Source organism: Bos javanicus, chromosome 22, assembly GCF_032452875.1.
Source record: "Bos javanicus breed banteng chromosome 22, ARS-OSU_banteng_1.0, whole genome shotgun sequence".
Lineage (NCBI taxonomy): Eukaryota > Metazoa > Chordata > Mammalia > Artiodactyla > Bovidae > Bos > Bos javanicus.
This window is the reverse complement of record NC_083889.1, coordinates 42,732,576-42,752,570: the sequence shown is the minus strand read 5'-3', so window position 1 is coordinate 42,752,570 and position 19,995 is coordinate 42,732,576. Positions and strand designations below refer to the sequence as shown.

The 19,995-nt window shown below is 51.5% G+C and overlaps 1 protein-coding gene across 2 annotated transcripts in view; it reads right to left on the bottom strand.

Annotated features, from left to right (window-relative positions):
- Nucleotides 1-3,599: 3,599 nt before the first annotated feature.
- The window catches only part of FAM3D (FAM3 metabolism regulating signaling molecule D), a 37,582-nt gene continuing 21,186 nt past the window's right edge, over nucleotides 3,600-19,995 (bottom strand). For both annotated transcript variants that reach the window (XM_061397454.1, XM_061397453.1), the window contains exons 5-10: nucleotides 17,645-17,768; nucleotides 16,259-16,317; nucleotides 11,617-11,667; nucleotides 8,440-8,524; nucleotides 7,537-7,663; nucleotides 3,600-4,061 (exon numbers count right to left, since the gene is read on the bottom strand). In XM_061397454.1, the coding sequence (XP_061253438.1) occupies nucleotides 3,975-4,061; nucleotides 7,537-7,663; nucleotides 8,440-8,524; nucleotides 11,617-11,667; nucleotides 16,259-16,317; nucleotides 17,645-17,768 (533 nt within the window). In that variant the 3' untranslated portion in view covers nucleotides 3,600-3,974. The remainder of the gene's footprint in view (nucleotides 4,062-7,536; nucleotides 7,664-8,439; nucleotides 8,525-11,616; nucleotides 11,668-16,258; nucleotides 16,318-17,644; nucleotides 17,769-19,995) is intronic.

The window sequence follows — 19,995 nt, the reverse complement described above, 5'->3', positions numbered from 1 at the left end:
CATCCTGTCTCTGGCCAGGCCACCACCCACTATCCCCGGATGACACAGCAGCCTCCTCACTGACCCTCTTGCCTCCACTCCCTACTCCATACAACAGCCAGGAGGAATGTCTTAAAAACTGCAAATCCGATCATGCCAGCCTCAGCTTAAACCTCTCACTGATCCCCACAGCTCCTGGGCAGAATCTGAGCCCCTTCGCCTAGCCAACAAGGCCCCCTCACCCCGTCCGCTCAGCGTTTGGCACCCACTCTGTGCCCCTGGCAGGCCTCCTTTATACTCTTGCCTCGCCTGGCACATGCTGCTTTCCCCTCATTGCCTGGTGAACTCCGGCACATTCCCAGGCTCGCCGAGCGTGCTGCCTCCTCCAGGATGCCTTCTCTGACCCTACAGCCTTTCCCCAACATAGCTGTTTCAAGCTGCATCGCGTCTTCATCTGTGACCCTCCTGGACTACGAGCAGGAACCATGCCTCGTTTCCTTCATCGAGGTGTCCCCTGTAAACACCCAGTTTCTGACATACAGAAGGTGAGTGAGGGAGCTGAACACATTGAAACCATAATCACAGAAAACTAGTTAATCTAATTGACTAGTCTAATTGACTAGTTGACTCATTGGAAAAGACTCTGATGCTGGGAGAGATTGGGAGCAGGAGCAAAAGGGGACAACAGAGGATGAGATGGCTGGATGGCATCACCGACTCAATGGACGTGAGTTTGAGTGAACTCTGGGAGATGGTGATGGACAGGGAGGCCTGGTGTGCTGCGATTCATGGGGTTGCAAAGAGTTGGACACGACTGAGCAACTGAACTGAACTGAACTGAACTGAACTGAGGGAGCTGACCCTTAGCAGGGCAGTAGACTCTTGATGGCTGGTGTTTTGGACTCTCTGTCCTGCCCCAATCTTGACCTGACCCAGGGGACCCTGCAGTGACCACAACGCCCTGAAGATGAGTCTGATGGGTGGTTGCTACTTTGTGATGCCAGCCCCAGCGAGGCCCAGCGTGGCTTCGAGAAGTGGCGTTTAAGGAAAATTCGTGCAGACAGGGTGGTCTTGTCTCCTAGTCCAGGCCTGCGCTCAGCCCTACCTGGCTGGCCATGCCCATCGCCTCTCCTAGGGGGAGGAACCAAAGTCCCTCAGAAGCCGACTTTGGGATACGACTTCATGCCAGTGATTTATGAAGGACTGGAAGACATAGTTAAGGGAGCACGGGGGCAGGAAGGGGATGCTTTCAGGCAGAGTCCCAGCTTTAACTTGAGCCCACAGGGAACTCTGGGGTGTGTGCATTACCCCTCCTGGCGGTCCCACCCCAAGACCAGGAAGTCATCAGCTATGGACCCTCCGTGCTCATGTGAACTCTGGCACTTCCCGGCCTCTCTTCTTTGCACTCGGGAGCAAAGGTTTGCGTAGCCCTGGAGCAGTTCTCTAAAGGAGAGTGCAGACTGCCCAGCCAGTCTGAGCACAAGCTGGGAGAGGGGGTGGGTGGGTGGGGCACCAACCTTCTCGCTGTGCTGCCTTTCCAAGCTCCCATCTCCAGGAGACCCTTCCTCAATTCTCTGATTCATCCTGTTGACGTTTTCTCAATCTTCTTTGAAGTGCTGTGCAAATGCAGCTTCTAGAAAAGTACCACAACCAGGTGGTCCTTTTTAAAGAGTGGCCCCTGCCGAGAACACTGCCCTCTTCCTGGTTATAGACTCACTTTAGCAGTCTTATTCATCCTCGTTTTATTTTATGAGATATTTTTGCTTGTCTTAAGAAAAAAAAAAATCCCAAACCCAGGAGTAGCGTATGCTAATAATGCAAACTGCCTGCACCTTCATCCCCAGAGGGGCTGTCTGGCCAGATGTTTTCCCAAACATCGGACATACGTATGTTCTTCTTTGACTTCTGGTGATATGGCTACTTTATCATATTTAGTGCCCACAAGCCCCTGAGAGACTGATGCCCTTTGCCCCCGTTTCTCAAAGGAGAGTTCTGGCCCAGAGGTGACATGACGTGCTCGTCTGGCTAGAGTGGCAGAGCGAGCACTCAGGTCTGGGCCCGGCCTTTCTGACCAGCCACCCTGCCTGCGGTGGCTAACCACCCATTACAGTGAGTCAGCTAAGAGGGGCTGAGGGGCTTGGTCAGGGTCCAGGGCCTTCAGAAGCACCCCCACGTGGCCCCGCCCCAAGATTGACCCATTGGTCCTGGGGGGGTCAGGACAGAAGGGCACTGGGCAGGGGCAGCCCTCTGTCAGCATGTCAGGTGTGGGGAGAGGGCCTTCCACTTGGAACAAAAAGGGAGGAGTGGGGCAAATTTGTCTACTCCCGGGGCTGCCAGCGTTATATGGATGTGCAGGTGGTCGGGTGGGGCCGGCAAACTTGCCCTGAGAGTGAGCTGCCATGCCTGGGGAAGAGGCACGGGGCTGCAGTATTGGCAGGGTGGCCGGCCAGGCACCTTCTGACTTCCTTAGCCAGGCCTGCTCACTGCCGTCTTGTCAGGCTCTGATCACTGATGTTGACCCCACGCAACTGCAGCCCCCGCCTCCCCCTCCCCCCACCAAGGCCCCTGCTGAAGGTTCCCACACTTCGTCCTCCTCTAGCCCAGGCCCTCTCGGCCCTTCTGAAGCCCTGTCTGTGCCCAGAGCTCGGTAACTGTGAGCCCCACACCCATGGAGTGCACAGGACTTTGGCTTCTGCTGTCCCACTGCTCGGTGTCTGCTCTTGGAGCCTGGGCATCTTCTCCATGAGCCTTGCGTTCTCCCTGGTACACACTCCAGGAGCCCAAGGGCCAGTGCTTTCTGCCCCCATGACTCTTCCCAGGCTTTGGTCTGCTCTTCCCTGGCCCTTCTCAGAGACCCCAGGCAGGGTTTCACCACCAGATCCCTCGGGCTTCACCACTTCAGTGGCCTCCCGTAGTTGGTATTGACATCTCTTGGCTAAGGACTCTCCTCGAAGTCCAGATGGCTGCTCTCCCCGACGTAGGGCAGACTAGATGCGCCCAGGAATTTCGCAACACCTGCAGCCGATGGGCAGTACCCCAACTCCCTCACCTCTCCTGAGATCTCTGAGGTGAGTGTGTGACACCAATTCCTAGGGGTTCCCCTGCGATTAAGTTCCACTCACCCACAGCGGTAGCTGAGTCGACAATACACCCCTGCTAGGCTGCCTTCTCTTCCCTGTCTTACTTACCTGCCCATTATGGGTGTTTTCCAGAATCACTTCCCAGATAAATAACCTGTACTTGGAGCCCCACACAGAGATAGCCAGGATGTCTTCCCCGAAGCCTTGCAGCCTGGCTTTTCCTTCAGCCTTTCTCAGATCTCCCTGCGTGCCCCTTCACCAGCTCTAGATTTTCTGCAGCTCTCATTCAAACAGCAGTGGAAGACCGTGTTCTCTGTGTTTGGCCCCCCCGCCCTGTCTGCTCCTGGGGGTCTTACACCTCATGCTGGAACCACGTACGCTTTCATATCTAAACGAGATCCCTATAAGACCAACCTCCCTTCCAGCTGCCTAACCAGGGAATTGACACCATTGCTGACCTGTGGGAACATGGGGCTGAGCAAACCCTGTCTGGACCATTCCCACCCCCCGGGAAGTGCTGCACAGCAAGGGGGTGGGAAATTTGGTTCAAAATCATCAAAAATAAAGTTTAATTGTGCTCAGTTGCAGGCAGTCTGTCCTGTCCTTCCCCCGGGAGCGACAGTCAGTGGTCCCCTAGGGAAAGCACACCTGTTCTCTCCACAGACAGCTGGCTCCGGAAGGACCCGCGGACGCTGGCCAACTCCGGAGAGGATGCGTCTACCCAGGAGGGTTTTGTTTCCAGCAGAGGAAGCCGGCAGAGTACTGGAGGGCCCTCAGCCTTTTCCATTTCCCATGGCTGCTCCCACTTCTCGTCTGTCAGCTCCTGCCCATCCGACTCGCAGTGATCCTGGGCTCCGATTCCCAGGTCAGGCAGGAGCAGCCTCGGGGCCCAGCCCAGGAAGGGCCACAACCACCCTATACCTTCCGGGGCACACAGCCCTCCAGCTCCAGCAGCTCTGGCCAGCCGTCATATTTGTTCGTTTCTGGGTTGTTCTTTAAGAACTAGAGAGACAGAAGAAAGAGAGAGAGAGACTGACTGTGTTAGGACCCATGCCTGCATGTGCCTTGTGTGTTAAAACCTACACGGCTTCACTTCATCCTCACTACTGCCCCATGGGGGGTGGGGGAGGGCAGGATATTTCTAGCCCATTTCACTGACAGGTAAACTGAGGCTGGTGGAGGACAACTAGCCCAAGGTTTCAGAGTCTAGTCACTGCTTGTCATGCCCTGGAGGGTGGGGGCGGTGGCACCAAGCATTGGGGAAGTGGTGCTTGAAGAGCTTCAGCCCTGCTAGGACATCCCAGGTGACAATAATAATAATTATAATAATAATAACTAACCCCTAACACAAACTTAGAGAAAATCTAAAAATCAAACAAGGCAAATTCCCAAATTAAGTAAAATATATTTATACGATAGAATATATATTTATGCATCGCGAATAGATTTTTTTTTCATTTTTCTGCTTTCAATATCAATACATTTTTCTGCTTTTAATTATCAATAAATCAATACTGAATAAAAAATAATACTAACCATAATAAAATAAATAATTAAATTAAAATAAAGTAACAACCACAAGAATAAAAACCAGCATCCTAGCTGCAAACTATTATATATAGGATGGATAAGCAACAAGGTTCTACTCTATAGCACAGGGAACTATATTCAGTATTTTGTAATAAATCATAATAGAAAGCATATGAAAAAGGATATATGTATATATGTATAACTTTGGTGAATCACTTTGATGTACAGTGGAAACTAATACAACATTGTAAATCAACTATTCTTCAAAAAAAACAAAAGAAGCATTCTAGCCATTCATGAATGCCTCTATGTCAGGCAGAATGTACTTTATGCAGTTAATCTTCACAGTGGCCTAAGAAGTGCCCACGGTTATCATCCCAGCTCACAGATGGGAAAACTGAGGCACAGAGGGCCAAAGTCACTGCCTGTGGCTGCCCAGCTAGCAAGTGGTGGAACCACTGTGTAATATTAATTAATATTGAAGAGAAATGTGTAAAGAGCATACAATCAGTTAAGACTATGTTTAAATGAACCTGCTTACAGCATAGGGAGTTTACTCAGTGCTCTGTGGGGACCTAAATGGAAAGGAAATCCAAAAAGAGAGGCTATATGTACACATATAGCTGATTCACTTTGCTGTACAGTGGGAAGTAACATAACACTGTAAGGCAATGATACCCAATAAAAGTTTTTTTTAAAAAAAGAGACTGTGTTTAAAATGCTCAGGCTTTTATCAAGCATGGTAGAAAAGCTTATGTATACATATATACAAATAGTATGTATGAGACATATATCTTAGAAAACTTAATGAATTTTTTCCTGACTAAAAAATTTATGATATTTTGACTCTATTTGTTTGACTTAGTATGAACAGAATGCCAGATTTTTAATTAAAAAATAGATATGCAACAAGCAACAGAGATTTACTATATAGCTCAGGGCACTATGGTCAGTATCTTATAATAACCTATAATGGAAAATAATCTGAAAAATAATATATGTGCATATGTATAACTGAATCAGCTTGCTGTGTACTGGGAACACTATACTTCAACAAATAGATATAGTACAAAATTAAAAAATAAAAAACATAAAACGCTCAGGCTAATATGTGGAAGAAAGATGTAAATGGTAAACATCTCCCAGTGGGATAACTGTGGCTAACGAACCTTTAGGAAGAAAAAATAAACGGTAGGTGTGGCTTCTCTAAAACCCAGCTTTCCATGTGTGAGAACAAGGGACAGGATGCTTTTAATCAGTTTGGGGTCTTTGGTTCATATTTGGGTGTTGGGTTGCAACCAGCTGATCATAGAAACCAGGGAAAAGGTGGTGCTGACTTCTCTCTACTTACGTGCTTCCTCTTTGCTGTAACTGGCCCAATTTTGCTGGGTCTGGAAGTTGCGCTTTAAAAAGGAACAGTGCCTCGTCAAGCCTCTTCCTAGGGAGTCCTGCCTCGGCACCACGCACAGGGGCACTCTGGAGCCCCTGCCCCCCAGAGGGTGAAGCTACTTTAATCTATTCCTTCTTTTTTTAAAAAAGTAATTTCTGACTACCTGAATACGTCTGACACACATACAAACCAGGCCAACATTTTCCAAACAAGGCAAGACCGCTTGCCGCCCACTTTGGCTCAGCCCTTTCCCCGCCCACCTCCGGGAGCTCCGCACTTGGCTGCTCGACTCCGCCCCTTCTCTGCCTCCCGCAGCCCCGCCCCCTCCTGGCCTCCTTCAGACGCGTGCCCCTTCCACAGTGCTCTCTACACAGCCAGGGAGGCCGTCCTTAAAGTATCGGGACAGGAAGGCGTTGGGGAGGCTGCAGATCTGGATGAGACATGCGTCCCTATCACAGAGCAAGACGGTTAAAACGTCTCGAAGGTTCTGGATCCCCGTCTGTGAGATGCATGATCACTGTCTGTCTGGCTAAATAAGACCCTGCAGGTCACTTGCTCAGCCGTACCTGCACAGAGCAAGCACTTGCTGAATACTAGTCTTTCTTATTATCAATCTGATCTGGTCACTCTCCCACTTAAGCCTACCGTGGCTCCCCATTGCCTTCAGGCCAGCGTTTGCGTTCCTCAGTGGTCCCAGATGCCTGACCCTTAGCTTCCTGTCTTGGGTCCTGGCAAAGCTGAATGCTCTCACCACCAAAGACTGGCCAGCTTCATGCTGGGGAGGCCTGGCCAGTTCTCCCAGGTTTTGGAATTGCTCTGAGCTGGGGATGCACAGATGACTGCATGGCGGGGACAAGGTGCAGCATTTCCTTGGGATCCCCAACCCTCCACTGGCTTCCTCTTCCTCCGGTGAGTGCACCTCAAGCCCCACCACTGGGTGCCTCCCAGGTGCCCTCTGCTTGGGCCGCCCCCTGGGTACTGACTATGGAGCTCAGATCACGGGTCCTTCCTGACACCTCCACATATTCATGTGGGGGTCTCCTTGTGTCTCCTCTTTGTGCAAGCTCACCCTCTCCACAGGGAACTTAGAAGGGAATCTGGGGCTCCCCTGGCCAAACCTGCCCCTTTACAGGTGGGGAGGAGGGGCTTGCAGCGGGGACCAGAAGATAGGCATCCACTCTCTGCTCTGGACTCCCCCTTTCCCCATCGTGTCACTAGAGCTTCATCTCCACATTCCTTTCCCTTTCCTCCATGCCTGAATTTCCTTTCATCTTTTTCCCCCTTTCCCTTCTTTTTGGTACTTATCTACTTATCTATGTGTTTATACAGGACCCACCTCCTTGCACAATGGCCAATGCTGCTTCCTACTTGAGAAGGAGCCAGTCGAGCCACCCTGACCTCCAGGGTGGACGACAGCTGGGTGGCCCTCCTCACACTGACCCGTGTGTTCTTCCCAAGCCACCCCAGCCCTTGTCTGTCCGTCCCTGGCATCGTCGCCCGCACGATGGCGACGTGCATCCCCCCTTCACTGGGACAAGGAGGCTGCCAGGAACTCACCTGCTCAAAGGGGCTTTTACTCTTGAGGTTCTGGGCCCCTAAGAAGACCCAGCTGTCCCGGAAGCCCAGCTGCTTCGCGTGGGTGCTGCCCAAGTTGGAGAAGAGCTTCCTGATTTCATCATTCATCCTGCAGGGGACCAGAGAGGACGATGAGGAGGGATGGGAGAAAGGGAGCATCTCCTGGGCTCCCCTCCACCCCACCTCCAGTGTGGGTGGCAGTGAGGAGCTCTGAGTGGGGAGCAGCCAGGACACCCCTCCAAAAGCCACCCCGTAAGGCTGGAGAGGAGTTAAAATGGCCCTGCTTTTGCTTACAAATATAATGCAGGTTCACTTGGAAATATGGAACTTTACAAAGTAACTAAAAACGACTTACAGTCTCACCTGCCCTTGACATAGTCATTGTAAAATTTCATTATATCTCCTTCATGTTTCTTTCCCTCATGCACTGTGGGATTATAGCGACTCTTTTGTAACCTGATTTTTAAAAAAATTAATGCTAAAGAGTGATTCTTCCAGATCCTTAAACATTTTCTACATCATCATTTCTGATGGAGTATTTTCTCTTTTATGTCTATATAATAATACATTCTATGTTGCCATACAGCATGGTTTCTGTCACCAGTTGGCTATTACCAGACAGAGAAGGTGGCCAGTTTTTTTTTTTTTTAATTAATGTATTTTAATTGGCCAGTTTTTCACTGTTGTGACCACGACTGTCATGAATCCCCCAGAACATCTCTTTGTGTGCCTGTCTGGTTGGTTCCTTAGGAGAAGTTGCCAGCAGCTGGAGCCGCAGGACAGTGGGAGAGGGCCTGCATATGGTAAGTGTTCGATTCACTTTTCCCCCTTGTCTGTGTGTCCCTGGCATCGTCAGGGACGGTGCAGGTGGAGGTTCCCACTTACTTGGTCCCTGGGTCGTCGTAAGAGGCCACCAGCACCAGCATGTCCTCGGAAATTTCTTTAAGGAATTTTGTCAGGAGGCTAGCATCTGGGGGAGAAACGAAAAATGAGGTGCTGGTCATTTAGGGGAAAGATGGCTGGCCATCCTCATCTTCTCCTTTGGCCCTAATGATCCTGGGGGGCCCGGGTGGCCGGACACTGAGCTCCATCTGCAGAGAGTGAGGGGACCCTCGTTCAGCTGGCCTGGGGCGGGCTCTGGATATTGAGCGTTTCCCGAGCGATTCTGAGCTGCAGCTAGGGTAAGAGCCTTCAGGGGTCTAACCCACCCCCCCCCACCCAGGGTCTGAGCACAGTTCTCTCCCAGGGCTCTGGGCTCTTTTCACACTGCCAGCTGCCCCCTTCTACACTGCTTCAGATGCACCCAGCTTGTCTGTGCTGACTTAGAGGGTGTACCCACTGGGCAACTCTGGTTACAGAGAGAACAACTCTCCAGCTTAGGTCAAGCAGCAAGTCTCCTTTGCATCTCCAGTGCATGCCCGCACTTGCGAGATCTCTGGAATGGACAGAGAGCAGGTCTGGGCACAGCACCTGGGCAGCATCAGCATGCAGCTTGCTTCAGTGACAGATGATTTTTTTTCTGTTGTGCTTATGTTTATGGTCACCTTCCCTGCATAAAAAATGATAATGGCTTTCAACTTAGGACAGTGATATAATTTCCTTTTAAGATCTATTTGTTTAGGTTAAAAAAAAAGAGAGAGAGAGAGAGAGCTGATTTAAATGAGCATACTGAGAGTGCAAATAGTACTCTGGATACAGCATCACTTATGCAGAGGGCTCTTGAACGGTAGAGGAAGTACAGGCAAGAGTGGCCTGGTGGGCAACGCCGGGGCTACATCTGTCAAACGAGGAGGATTAATAGCCCTGCTCAGAGCATTTTTGTAAAGATCAAAGGCGATGATGACTCTGGGCTTACAGTAAGTGCATTATAGTAGAGTTACAACTACCAGCAGGATTGGCTACATGATCTTTCGGGTCCAGTGCAAAATGAAAATGTGGACCTTTTGTTGAAAAAATTATTAATCATTTCGAGACAGTGAAGGCAGAGCATCGAATCAAGTTTCTTCTAAGCAAGAGGCCCTATGTGACCGCCCTGCTCACAGGCTGCGTGCCCAGGAAGCTGCCCTGATTCTTATTAATTCTGTGGGGATCCCTTGAATCCAGAGGCAAAGTCAAGTCCCCCAAGCAAGCCCAGCCGCCAACCTGTCTGTAACATGGAGGCCTCCAGTCAGTGACCACAGTGGCCCTTCAACTCTTGAGACAAAAGTGGGAGCTCTGAAAGAAACACTCATTTGTTTGAGCTGTCACCAGATATCAAAATCTGGCTCTTGTCTGGGAGGAAAAGCGGATGTTTGGAAGAACGAAGTGTGCCTTCTGATATCTTCTCACTCTGAAATGTCACCATTTCTCTCTTTTTCCTTTTGGTCTCCTGTGGGAAGGGGTGACTTGCTCTCAAAAGGCTTCTGTTTCTGGTTCCCTTTCAGTTATGGTTCAGTTCAGTTCAGTTCAGTCGCTCAGTCGTGTCCGACTCTTTGCGACCCCATGAATCGCAGCACGCCAGGCCTCCCTGTCCATCACCAACTCCCGGAGTTCACCCAGACTCACGTCCATTGAGTCAGTGATGCCATCCAGCCATCTCATCCTCTGTCGTCCCCTTCTCCTCCTGCCCCCAATCCCTCCCAGCATCACAATCTTTTCCAATGAGTCAACTCTTTGCATGAGGTGGCCAAAGTACTGGAGTTTCAGCTTCAGCATCATTCCTTCCAAAGAAATCCCAGGGCTGATCTCCCTCAGAATGGACTGGTTGGATCTCCTTGCAGTCCAAGGGACTCTCAAGAGTCTTCTCCAGCACCACAGTTCAAACATATCAATTCTTCGGCGCTCAGCTTTCTTCACAGTCCAACTCTCACATCCATACATGACTTATGGTTACATCCATGTTTATAATAAGGTGCTATAAAACTTGATTTACCCTTTTATTTTTTTCCCTCTCCATTTTGACAGATGACTGTCTTGCTTCTGAACGACAGTGATGGAATGAGGGAGCGGGGGAGGGAGATGAAGCCCCTCTGGGCCCCTCCCCCTGATTACTGCAGAATATCATTTAATTCTCACATCCATCTCATGAAGTAGACTCTATGGTGACCCCTATTTTATAGATAACAAAACTGACGTTCAAGAGATGTCACCCGCCTCGGGTCTCACAGACTGAAATCTCTGAATCCAGACGCTGGACCTTTTCCATAACCTGGCCCCGGCCACCCTATCTGCAAGATCCTGGACAGAGAACAAAGGAAGGCCCCTGTCCTCAGTCTACGGTCTGCCCCCCTCTCTTCTCCCCCGTCCCCCACTCCATCCTGCACCGGGAGGGGCTCTGCATGCTTGCAGATGGACCACCCGCCCTGCCTGCCCACGCTCTGTCACTGCCTCCCCTCCGGCAGCAGTCACTGCTGGGCCATCCTCAGTCTTACCGGCATGTCTGCAGCGTGGGGGCAAGCCTGGAACATCAGTGAATGGGCCCTGATGTGGGTTCCAGGGGGGCACACCCTCTGGCCCTGCAGACCCTATCTGTGAGGTGGGACTTGGCTGGAAGATGGCCGTGGTGGGGAGCCCTGAGCCTATGGCATGGGTCACCACTTCTGTCCCTAAGGATGCTGCCACTGGTTGCCTTCCAAACACCACCTGCCGTCACTTTTGGGCATCAGATTTCCATTTCCCACATTTCAGCCCCTGCTCTGCGTGCTCCTGCTTGGTGATGTCTCCCGACTTGGGCTCATGTACTTAGGTGGGTGCAAGGGCTCCCACAGTGGTCCCGGGCTGGATAACGCCCCCTACTGGCTGCTCTTCCTTTTCCCGGCTCACTCCCCCAGTCCCACTGCCGGTCCCTTAGAGTACTTAGAGCCTCACGTCCTGGTCTTAGGATCTGCATCCGAGAGAGCCCAGTGAGACAGTAGCAAGGGGTTTCAAAGGCAGCAGGACGGCCCTCCACCCCCCAGCCCCTTCTGCCTCTGTCTGTTTGTATCTCTGAAAATAGGAGCTAAGCTCTCTGGCACACGGGTGGCCTCCATGCCACAGGCAGCAGCTCAGCCCACCCTCAACTTTGGGGCCAACAGAGGGGCCTACCTCCAGAGTACATGTCAAAAGATTTCTGTGTCAGCACCGCTCCCGTGGTTCCTAAGGGATAAGAGAGCAGAATTACTATTTGCTGTAATGTGTCATTCTGCCTGTCATTGTGTGGAAAATGGCTACTTTTTAGTCTAAGGTCTAAAAATAGGATAGAATAATAGTGGAACAAAATTAGGTCCTGCAGAAATGCATGCAGGACTAAATCAGTGAAAGTCGCTCAGTCATGTCTGACTCTTTGTGACCCCATGGACTATATACAGTCCATGGAGTTCTCAAGGCCAGAATACTGGAGTGGGTAGCCGTTTCCTTCTCCAGGGGATCTTGCCAACACAGGGATTGAACCCAGGTTCTCCTGCATCGTAGGGGGATTCTTCATCAGCTAAGCCACAAGGGAAGCCCAAGAATACTGGAGTGGGTAGCCTATCCCTTCTCCAGTGGATCTTCCTGACCCAGGAATTGAACCACGGTCTCCTGCATTGCAGGCGGATTCTTTACCAACTGAGCTATCAGGGAAGTCCTAGGACTAGATTAGGTGCCCTGTAACCACTGGGCTGATCTGAGAGGTACGAGCACACAGTCGTGACGGTCTCTGCAATTGAACCGAATCCAACCAACGGAGAAGGCAATGGCACCCCACTCCAGTACTCTTGCCTGGAAAATCCCATGGACGGAGGAGCCTGGTGGGCTGCAGTCCATGGGGTCGCTAAGAGTCGGACACAACTGAGCGACTTCACTTTCACTTTTCACTTTCCTGCATTGGAGAAGGCAATGGCACCCCACTCCAGTGTTCTTGCCTGGAGAATCCCAGGAACTGGGGAGCCTGGTGGGCTGCCGTCTCTGGGGTTGCACAGAGTCAGACACGACTTAAGTGACTTAGCAGCAGCAGCAACCAATCTAGATTGATGTTCTGCCTTACCACTTCCTAATGCAGGAATTAGCATTTGACCTGAATTTTTGCATCGGTACTATGGGATGTGGGAACTAAATGAGATATATTTAAAATATGAGCATGCAAGATAAATCTTACCTGCAAAAGTGTAACTAAGAAAATACAGTCGTCATCATTATTATTCTCACCTAAACTGGGAAGCCTGAAATGTGAGTCCTCTGACTCTTGAAGGCAAAGGGATTTGCAGTGGGCTGACGTGTACTCAGTGTCCTGAGTGCAGTGACCCAGATTGCGTTTGTGGGCTTTGCAAACGGTCCAAATTCTACAGGAAATCAGGTGTTCCGGAGGAACATGCAATTCTTGCCTTTGGCCACTAGATGGGGGTGTTGCAGAGGGGATGGCAGCTCTATCCTCCCCCGTCACTGCCCACTCCCTCTAATTCTGTTTGCGGATTTGATAAGAGGGTGGCGACAGGGGCCTGGGTAGTGGCAGCTCTCCTGCCGGGTAGGGGCAGGCTCTCATTGTAGCTCCTCCTGAATTCTTGGAGCCACTAGTGTCCCAGTCCCTCCTGGCACTTCACCTGGGGCTCTTGGAAGGGAGTCTGTGAAATTGTTTTTGCGATCCCGTGCATTTATTAATTTTTCTGGAACTAGGGGAAGGAGGTGTAGTTTGGGTAGTTTCTCAAAGGGATCCCTGCCGTCTAAAAGGTTGAGAACCATTATCTTTAGCAATCCTTTTGTTGTTCTGGCTCGATGAGACCCCAGAGGCCCTGAGAATGGTGTGTTAGATTTTCCACAGCTGGCCGGCAGGGGGCGCTGCACACGTGCTTGGAGACATTTCTAGTCTAGCGGGCAGTTTTGCTGAGTGATTAAGACCTGGAGTCAGCCAGATCTGAGTTCAAGTCTAGATGATTCTGTTGGCTGTGTATCCTGTGTCTCTCTGAGCTCGTTTCTTACCTGCAGAATGGGGATGCTGAGCATAGCACTCCCTGTTAGCATTGAGAAGAAGGTCAGTGACATAGCTGGAACACATTACACAGTAAGTGCTCCCTAAATGTTAGCCCTTAGTGGAGAAGGAAATGGCACCCCACTCCAGTATTCTTGCCTAGAGAATCCCATGGACAGAGGGGCCTGGCAGGCTACAGTCTATGGTGTTGCAAGAGTCGGACACGACTGAGCGACTAAGCACACACAGTATTATCAGTGGGTATTTTTATCTCTGGGCTTTGTGAGGGGTGGGGAGGCTTGGCCTGCCGCTGGCTGCCTGTTCACCACCTACTGGAGATGCAGGGTTAGTGAGACTGTCGGCCTCCCTGGGTCTCCCTGCTTCCAGCCTCCCTGTTCCAAGCTGGAAGCAGGTTTCTGGATGCAGGGCTGAGCCCTCAGGATCTACTCAAAGCCTTTCCGAGACTCCCTAGTTTCCTCTGCTTCAGGTCCACACTTTTTAGTAGGACACTTAGCCCCTCATCCTCTGGCCCTGCCTCACCTGTCACCACCCTGCTTCCGTGTTACAGCCAGACGGAGCCTGTGTGGACCCCCAAGCCCCTCTCCTCCTTTCCCTGTACCCTGCACAGTGATGTCGCTGCCTGGAAGGCACCTCCCTCTTTTCTCCTGGTCACTCTCTACTTCCCATCAGGCCTCAGCTGACCATCACCTTCCTCTGGAAGATTTCCCTGACTACCTCTGCCAGCTCTGTGTCCCATTCCCAGAGCTGTGTTTCCTTTTCTTCCACATGTGCTCACCACCTTCTGATTGTCTGTGAACCTCATGGACACCCACACATCAAGCCAGGGTCTGTCCTGGTTCACAGCTGACTCCCAGAGCCCCACACATACAGGGCTTGGCCCGCAGAAGCTGCCATCACTCTGCTGAGTGAATGAATGGAGGTGTGCACTCAGCTTGTGACCTCACATTGTCCCCTGTAGGTTCACATGTGTTGATTTAAGCTGGGATGGCCTTTAGGACGGGGTCATGTTTCATAGGACCAGCGTATCCTCCTGAGAAGCATATCCTTCCTGACAGAAGCAGAGGAGATTAAGAAGAGGTGGCAAGAATACACAGAAGAACTGTACAAAAAAGATTTTTATGACCCAGATAATCATGATGGTGATCACTCACCTAGAGCCAGGCAACCTGGAACATGAAGTCAAGTGGGCCTTAGGAAGCATCACTATGAACAAAGTTAGTGGAGGTGATGGAATTCCAGTTGAGCTATTTCAGATCCTGAAACATGGTGCTGTGAAAGCACTGCACTCAATATGCCAACAAATTTGGAAAACTCAGCAGTGGCCACAGGACTGGAATTTCATTCCAATCCCAAAGAAAGGCAATGCCAAAGAATGCTCAAACTACCACACAATTGCACTCATCTCACACGCTAGTAAAGTAATGCTCAAAATTCTCCAATCCAGGCTTCAGCAATACATGAACCGTGAACTTCCAGATGTTCAAGCTGGATTTAGAAAAGGCAGAGGAACCAGAGACCAAATTGCCAACATCTGTTGGATCATTGAAAAAGCAATAGAATTCCAGGAGAACATCTATTTCTGCTTTACTGACTATGCCAAAGCCTTCGACTGTATGGATCACAACAAACTGTGGAAAATTCTAAAAGAGATGGGAATACCAGACCACCTGACCTGCCTCCTGAGAAATCTGGTCAAGAAGCAACAGTTAGAACTGGACATGGAACAAGAGACTGGTTCCAAATCGGGAAAGGAGTTCATCAAGCCTGCATATTGTCACCCTGCTTATTTAAATTTATATGCAGAGTATATCGTGAGAAATGCTGGACTGGATGAAGCACAAGCTGGAATCAAGATTGCTGGGAGAAATATCAATAACCTCAGATATGCAGATGACATCACCCTTATGGCAGAAAGCAAAGAACTGAATAACCTCTTGATGAAAGCCAAAGAGGAGAGTGAAAAAGTTAGCTCAACATTCAGAAAACTAAGATCAAGGCATCTGGTACCATCACTTCATGGCAAATAGATGGGGAAACAGTGGAAACAGAGGCTGACTTTATTTTTTGGGCTCCAAAATTACTGCAGATGGTGACTGCAGCCATAAAATTAAAAGACGCTTACTCCTTGGAAGAAAAGTTATGACCAACCTAGACAGCATATTAAAAAGCAGAGACATTACTTTGCCAACAAAGGTCTGTCTAGTCAAACCTATGGTTTTTCCAGTGGTCATGTATAGATGTGAGAGTTGGACTATAAAGAAAGCTGAGCGCTGAAGAATTGATGCTTTTGAACTGTGGTGATGGAGAAGACTCTTGAGAGTCCCTTGGACTGCAAGGAGATCCAATCAGTCCATCCTAAAGGAGAGCAGTCCTGAGTGTTCATTGGAAGGACCGATTTGAAGCTAAAACTCCATTACTTTGGCCACCTGATGCGAAGAGCTGACTCATTTGAAAAGACCCTGATGTTGGGAAAGATTGAAGGCAGGAGAAGGGGACAACAGAGGATGAGATGGTTGGATGGCATCACTGACTCAATGGACATGGGTTTGGGTAGACTCCAGGGGTTGGTGATGGACAGGGAGGCCTAGTGTGCTGCGGTTCATGGGGTCACAAAAAGTTAGACACAACTGAGTGACTGAACTGAACTGATTCTCCTGAGACAGGTGCACAGGCAGGGGCCTGGCTGCGACTGTGGGGTAGACCTGGTCTTTTAGACCTGTTCCCACAGGCCAGCCAGGCTTACGAGCATGCTGGAGACTGTCTGGGAGTGGGTCAGCAACTCACCGTCCACCAGGACGACGTTCAGGCCTCTGCCCACGTTGTTTTTCACAGGACTCATGATCCTAAAGGAAAAGAGAGAAACAAAACACAACCGCTGGTCCTGAGTGTAGAACAAGCACTGTGTTCCAGACTCTGGAACTCTGAGAGGGCCCACATGGTGCAATGCAGAAGTATCAGAGGATACACAGCATCATTTGGGCCATCTGCTTTCTCCTGGAAATGAGCAGTGGGCTGGATTCTCTCATGGCATGTTTGGACCAGAACAGTCTGCTTGGGGAAGAGGGAGGGTCCCTGCCTGGGGCTGGGAGGTGCTGGAGGGGCGGCCAGCCCGTCTCCCCAGGCCAGGAGGAAGGCAGAGTCCGGCCATGTCTGGGGTCGCCAAGAGGAGCCCAGCTGTGTTCCTACCACCCAGTATCCTGTCCTCTGGTGTCCTTGGGAAAACTGTCCTTCTCTGTCTCTAGCCAGGAGGTTCTCAGCACGGACCTCTCTCCCAGGCCTGGACAAGCGAGTACGCTGTGCCGCTGATCTCAGTGATCAGGCCAGCGTGGTCATGTGACCTAGGCCAGCCAATGAGGCCCAGTCCCGGGGCTTTCACAGGGTTAATTCACAAGGGGAAGCTCTTCCCAGTGGGGTACTAGACAGGGCTGTTACGTCAACCCAGCTGGTAGCCGCCCTCCTTCACCATATGAAGAAGTCCATTTTCAGTAGAGAAAACCGAATGCAATGACAGAGGAAACCAGAGCTGAAGGTGGTATGAGGGGGAGCCTTGATGACTAGGTTTGAACCCCTGGATTCGGCTGTTTCTGATGGCCACTGTCTCTGGGCTTTTGGGCACATGAACTGGCAAGTCTCCTTGTTCTGCCTAAGCAATTTGGAGCTAGGTTCAGATTCCAGATTCCTGTCTCTGGCTTCTTTCGTAGGGTGGACTTGCTGCCTAGAAAGCCTGGCACACAGTCTTTGTCCTGCACCTGGGCCGAAGCCCTGGCACCGCTGCCTCTGAGCTTTGACGCCTGGCCTTGATCTTGAACACTCCCCGTAGGCACGCCCCTCACAGGAAGCCCAGCAGCTTGGCTGTCAGATAGACCTGCGTTCACACCTGGCTCTACCAATGGTTAGCTGAGTAACTCTGTCTGAGTTTCCTCATCTTTATAAAGGGGAGAATTGTCGCCGACCTCTAGGAGTGCTGGGGTGCAAGGGAGATGCTGCTGCAAGGCATCTAGGAAGGCGCTGGCAGATTTGCAAGCCATCAGGATTATTATTATGTCTGACTAACCCACCCAGAGTAAAAGGAAGTGTGTGGAAGGTGTGGGCTGGTCTCAGGGCCACCCTGAGGCCTCTGAACTTGCTGATGAATAAAGGCATGAAAGTAATGAAATGCGAGAAACTTACGTTTGGTCCTCAAAGCACATGGTGGGGCCCACGACGTTGGCGGCCCCACTGACGATTTTAAACGCAAAGAAGTTGTCTGGGCAGGATTTGCTGAGGCCACACTTGTTCTTCACCAACTGTGAAGCTGGGGAGGGAACGCTGCAGCTTTGGTGGTGGCACGAGGCCCTGGAGGAGTAGGGGAGCTGGGAGTGGGGTGGTGGGAGGGTGGGGGGGTGGGGGGTGAAGGGCGGCTAAGGGCCTCTTCCCAGAGACATCTTCCCTGACTACCTAAGTCTACGGACTTGCCCCTTTCTGGGCTCCCACAACCCCATAAAGACACAGGATACCATGTGTCTGACCATCCAGAGTTCATTTCCGGGCTTCCCATCACAGCCTCAGCCCGGACACAATGCCTGCCTGTCTCCACACCCCTGGCAGCTGTGTGCGAAACAGTGAGTGGTGGGTTAGTGACCAGAGTCTCCAGAGTGATTAGGGGATTCTCCTGAGAACTTCCTCTTGAGCCACAGCAGCCTTTTGAGCTCTCAGAGGCCCCTGTGGACAAGTCCCCGGGGGCCCAGCATGGTGGGTGGGAGCATGTCCCACTAACCGGGTTTCCTTGAGCAAGCCCTCAACCTCCTTGCACATCCAGTCCCTCAGCTGGGAAACGGGCTAATGATGGTGCCTCCCCGCTGGGTCGTGTGTGGGCTTAATGAGTGCAGGTTAGTGTTCAGAGCTGATTGGCTGTTCCTGTCACTCACTCACCGTGCGCCTACTGTGTCTGGACCCTGGGACTCACAGGGACTAGGCAGGTGGTTCTGGGACCTCCCACTGGGCTCAGCATGGTCTCTGGAGCCCATTGAGGACTCAACAGGTGAGACCTCTGATTTCTGTGGCTGCGATGAAGCCCTATATCCTCTTCACATGGCCCTCCCCAGGCAGACCCTGTGGAAGGCAGGAGAGGCAGAAGGGCCCTCAAACAGCCGCCGAGGTGTCACGCGTGCTGTCAGCCTGGCAGTTTCCAACTTGTATTAACGCGTGTTTTTTTTTTTTTTTTAACACCACCTAACTTTGGAAGTTGCCCTTAGGAGGACTGAATAAATGGGGAGTTAGAGCGCTTTCACCTGCAGAGGGAGAGCTGTGGCCGGGCAGCCTCGCTCTCTTCCAGCCCCCGGGCCAGGCGTCCAGCTGAGCCATGCCAGGGGCACTTGGAGCAGACCCACAGGCTTCCTAAAGATGCGGCACATGCCAGGGCCTTGCTGTGTGCTAGGCACTGTGTCGAGCACTTTTTCTTTACTGTCTTCTTAAATCTTCCCCCATAACTCCCGTGGCTGGCACACAGTAGGCACTCAATAAATCCTCACTGAATGATCACGTAGAGCATCTGGGTGGGTCTGAGTCCAAGCTGGGAGGGTGAGTAGGGTCTCCAGGCCCTTGCCTAGAGGGGGGCTTCGTGGGAATCAGAAACTAGCGCCCCTCTGCCAAGGGGGGACACGGCCCCTAGTGCCAAGCTCAGCGAGCCGCTGGTGCCTCTGAGTAGGTGAAGGCACCCTTTCCTAGGAGTGAATGCCGCCCGCACCAGGGCTCCCCTGGTGGAGTGGGTGGCCCTGACGATCTGAGTGGAATGCCCATCCTAGGCTCTCACCCCTCCACCCTGAGTTCCTGTACACCCGCCTGACAGGTGTAACCAGAGCTCCAACCGGAACATCATCACCAGAGAGTGAGGGCCGGGAGTGGAGATGCCCCCGAGGAGGTGTCCAGAGAGAGGGCCTGGCATGTGAACTGGATGTCCCTGCCCAGCCCTCTGGACAGAAGCTCCCACAAAACTGCTGGTGGAGGGTGAAGCTGGGAGGGGTCCTCTTCTCCTATGAGTCTTGGGGCCCCACCTCCGGCCACCTTCCCCCTCACAGGCAGCCCAGTTTACTTGAGTCCAGGGGGTCTCACCTTGCTGGACAGGTGGTTTCAGGCCTTGGGGACCACCCTGGAGTTGGCCCAGGGTCTGATCACCTGCGCTGAGTCTGACAAACCCCATGTCAACAGGCCAGCTTAGCAGGCTTTGCTCAAATTGATTTTCTGACCATCCAGGCTTCACAGTCAAACTACTGGATGTAGGGGAGGAGGCCCAGGGGTCTCAGCCACTGAGGGGCAGGTGATTTGCTGTGTGGGTTTGGGTTCTGGGGGCTTCCTAAGCTGTCCCACCCCTCTGGGAAGCCCAGCGCTATTGCTCGGGGCATGCAGCTGACTGCTGGAGGGGTGCGGTCAGGGAGAACCTGGGCCAGTTTCAGGAATCTGCTGTGTGACTTGCCATAAATCTCTCCCTTTCGCTTTGCCAACTATAAAATGAGGGGATTGGTTTAGATCAGGAATGGAGAGGG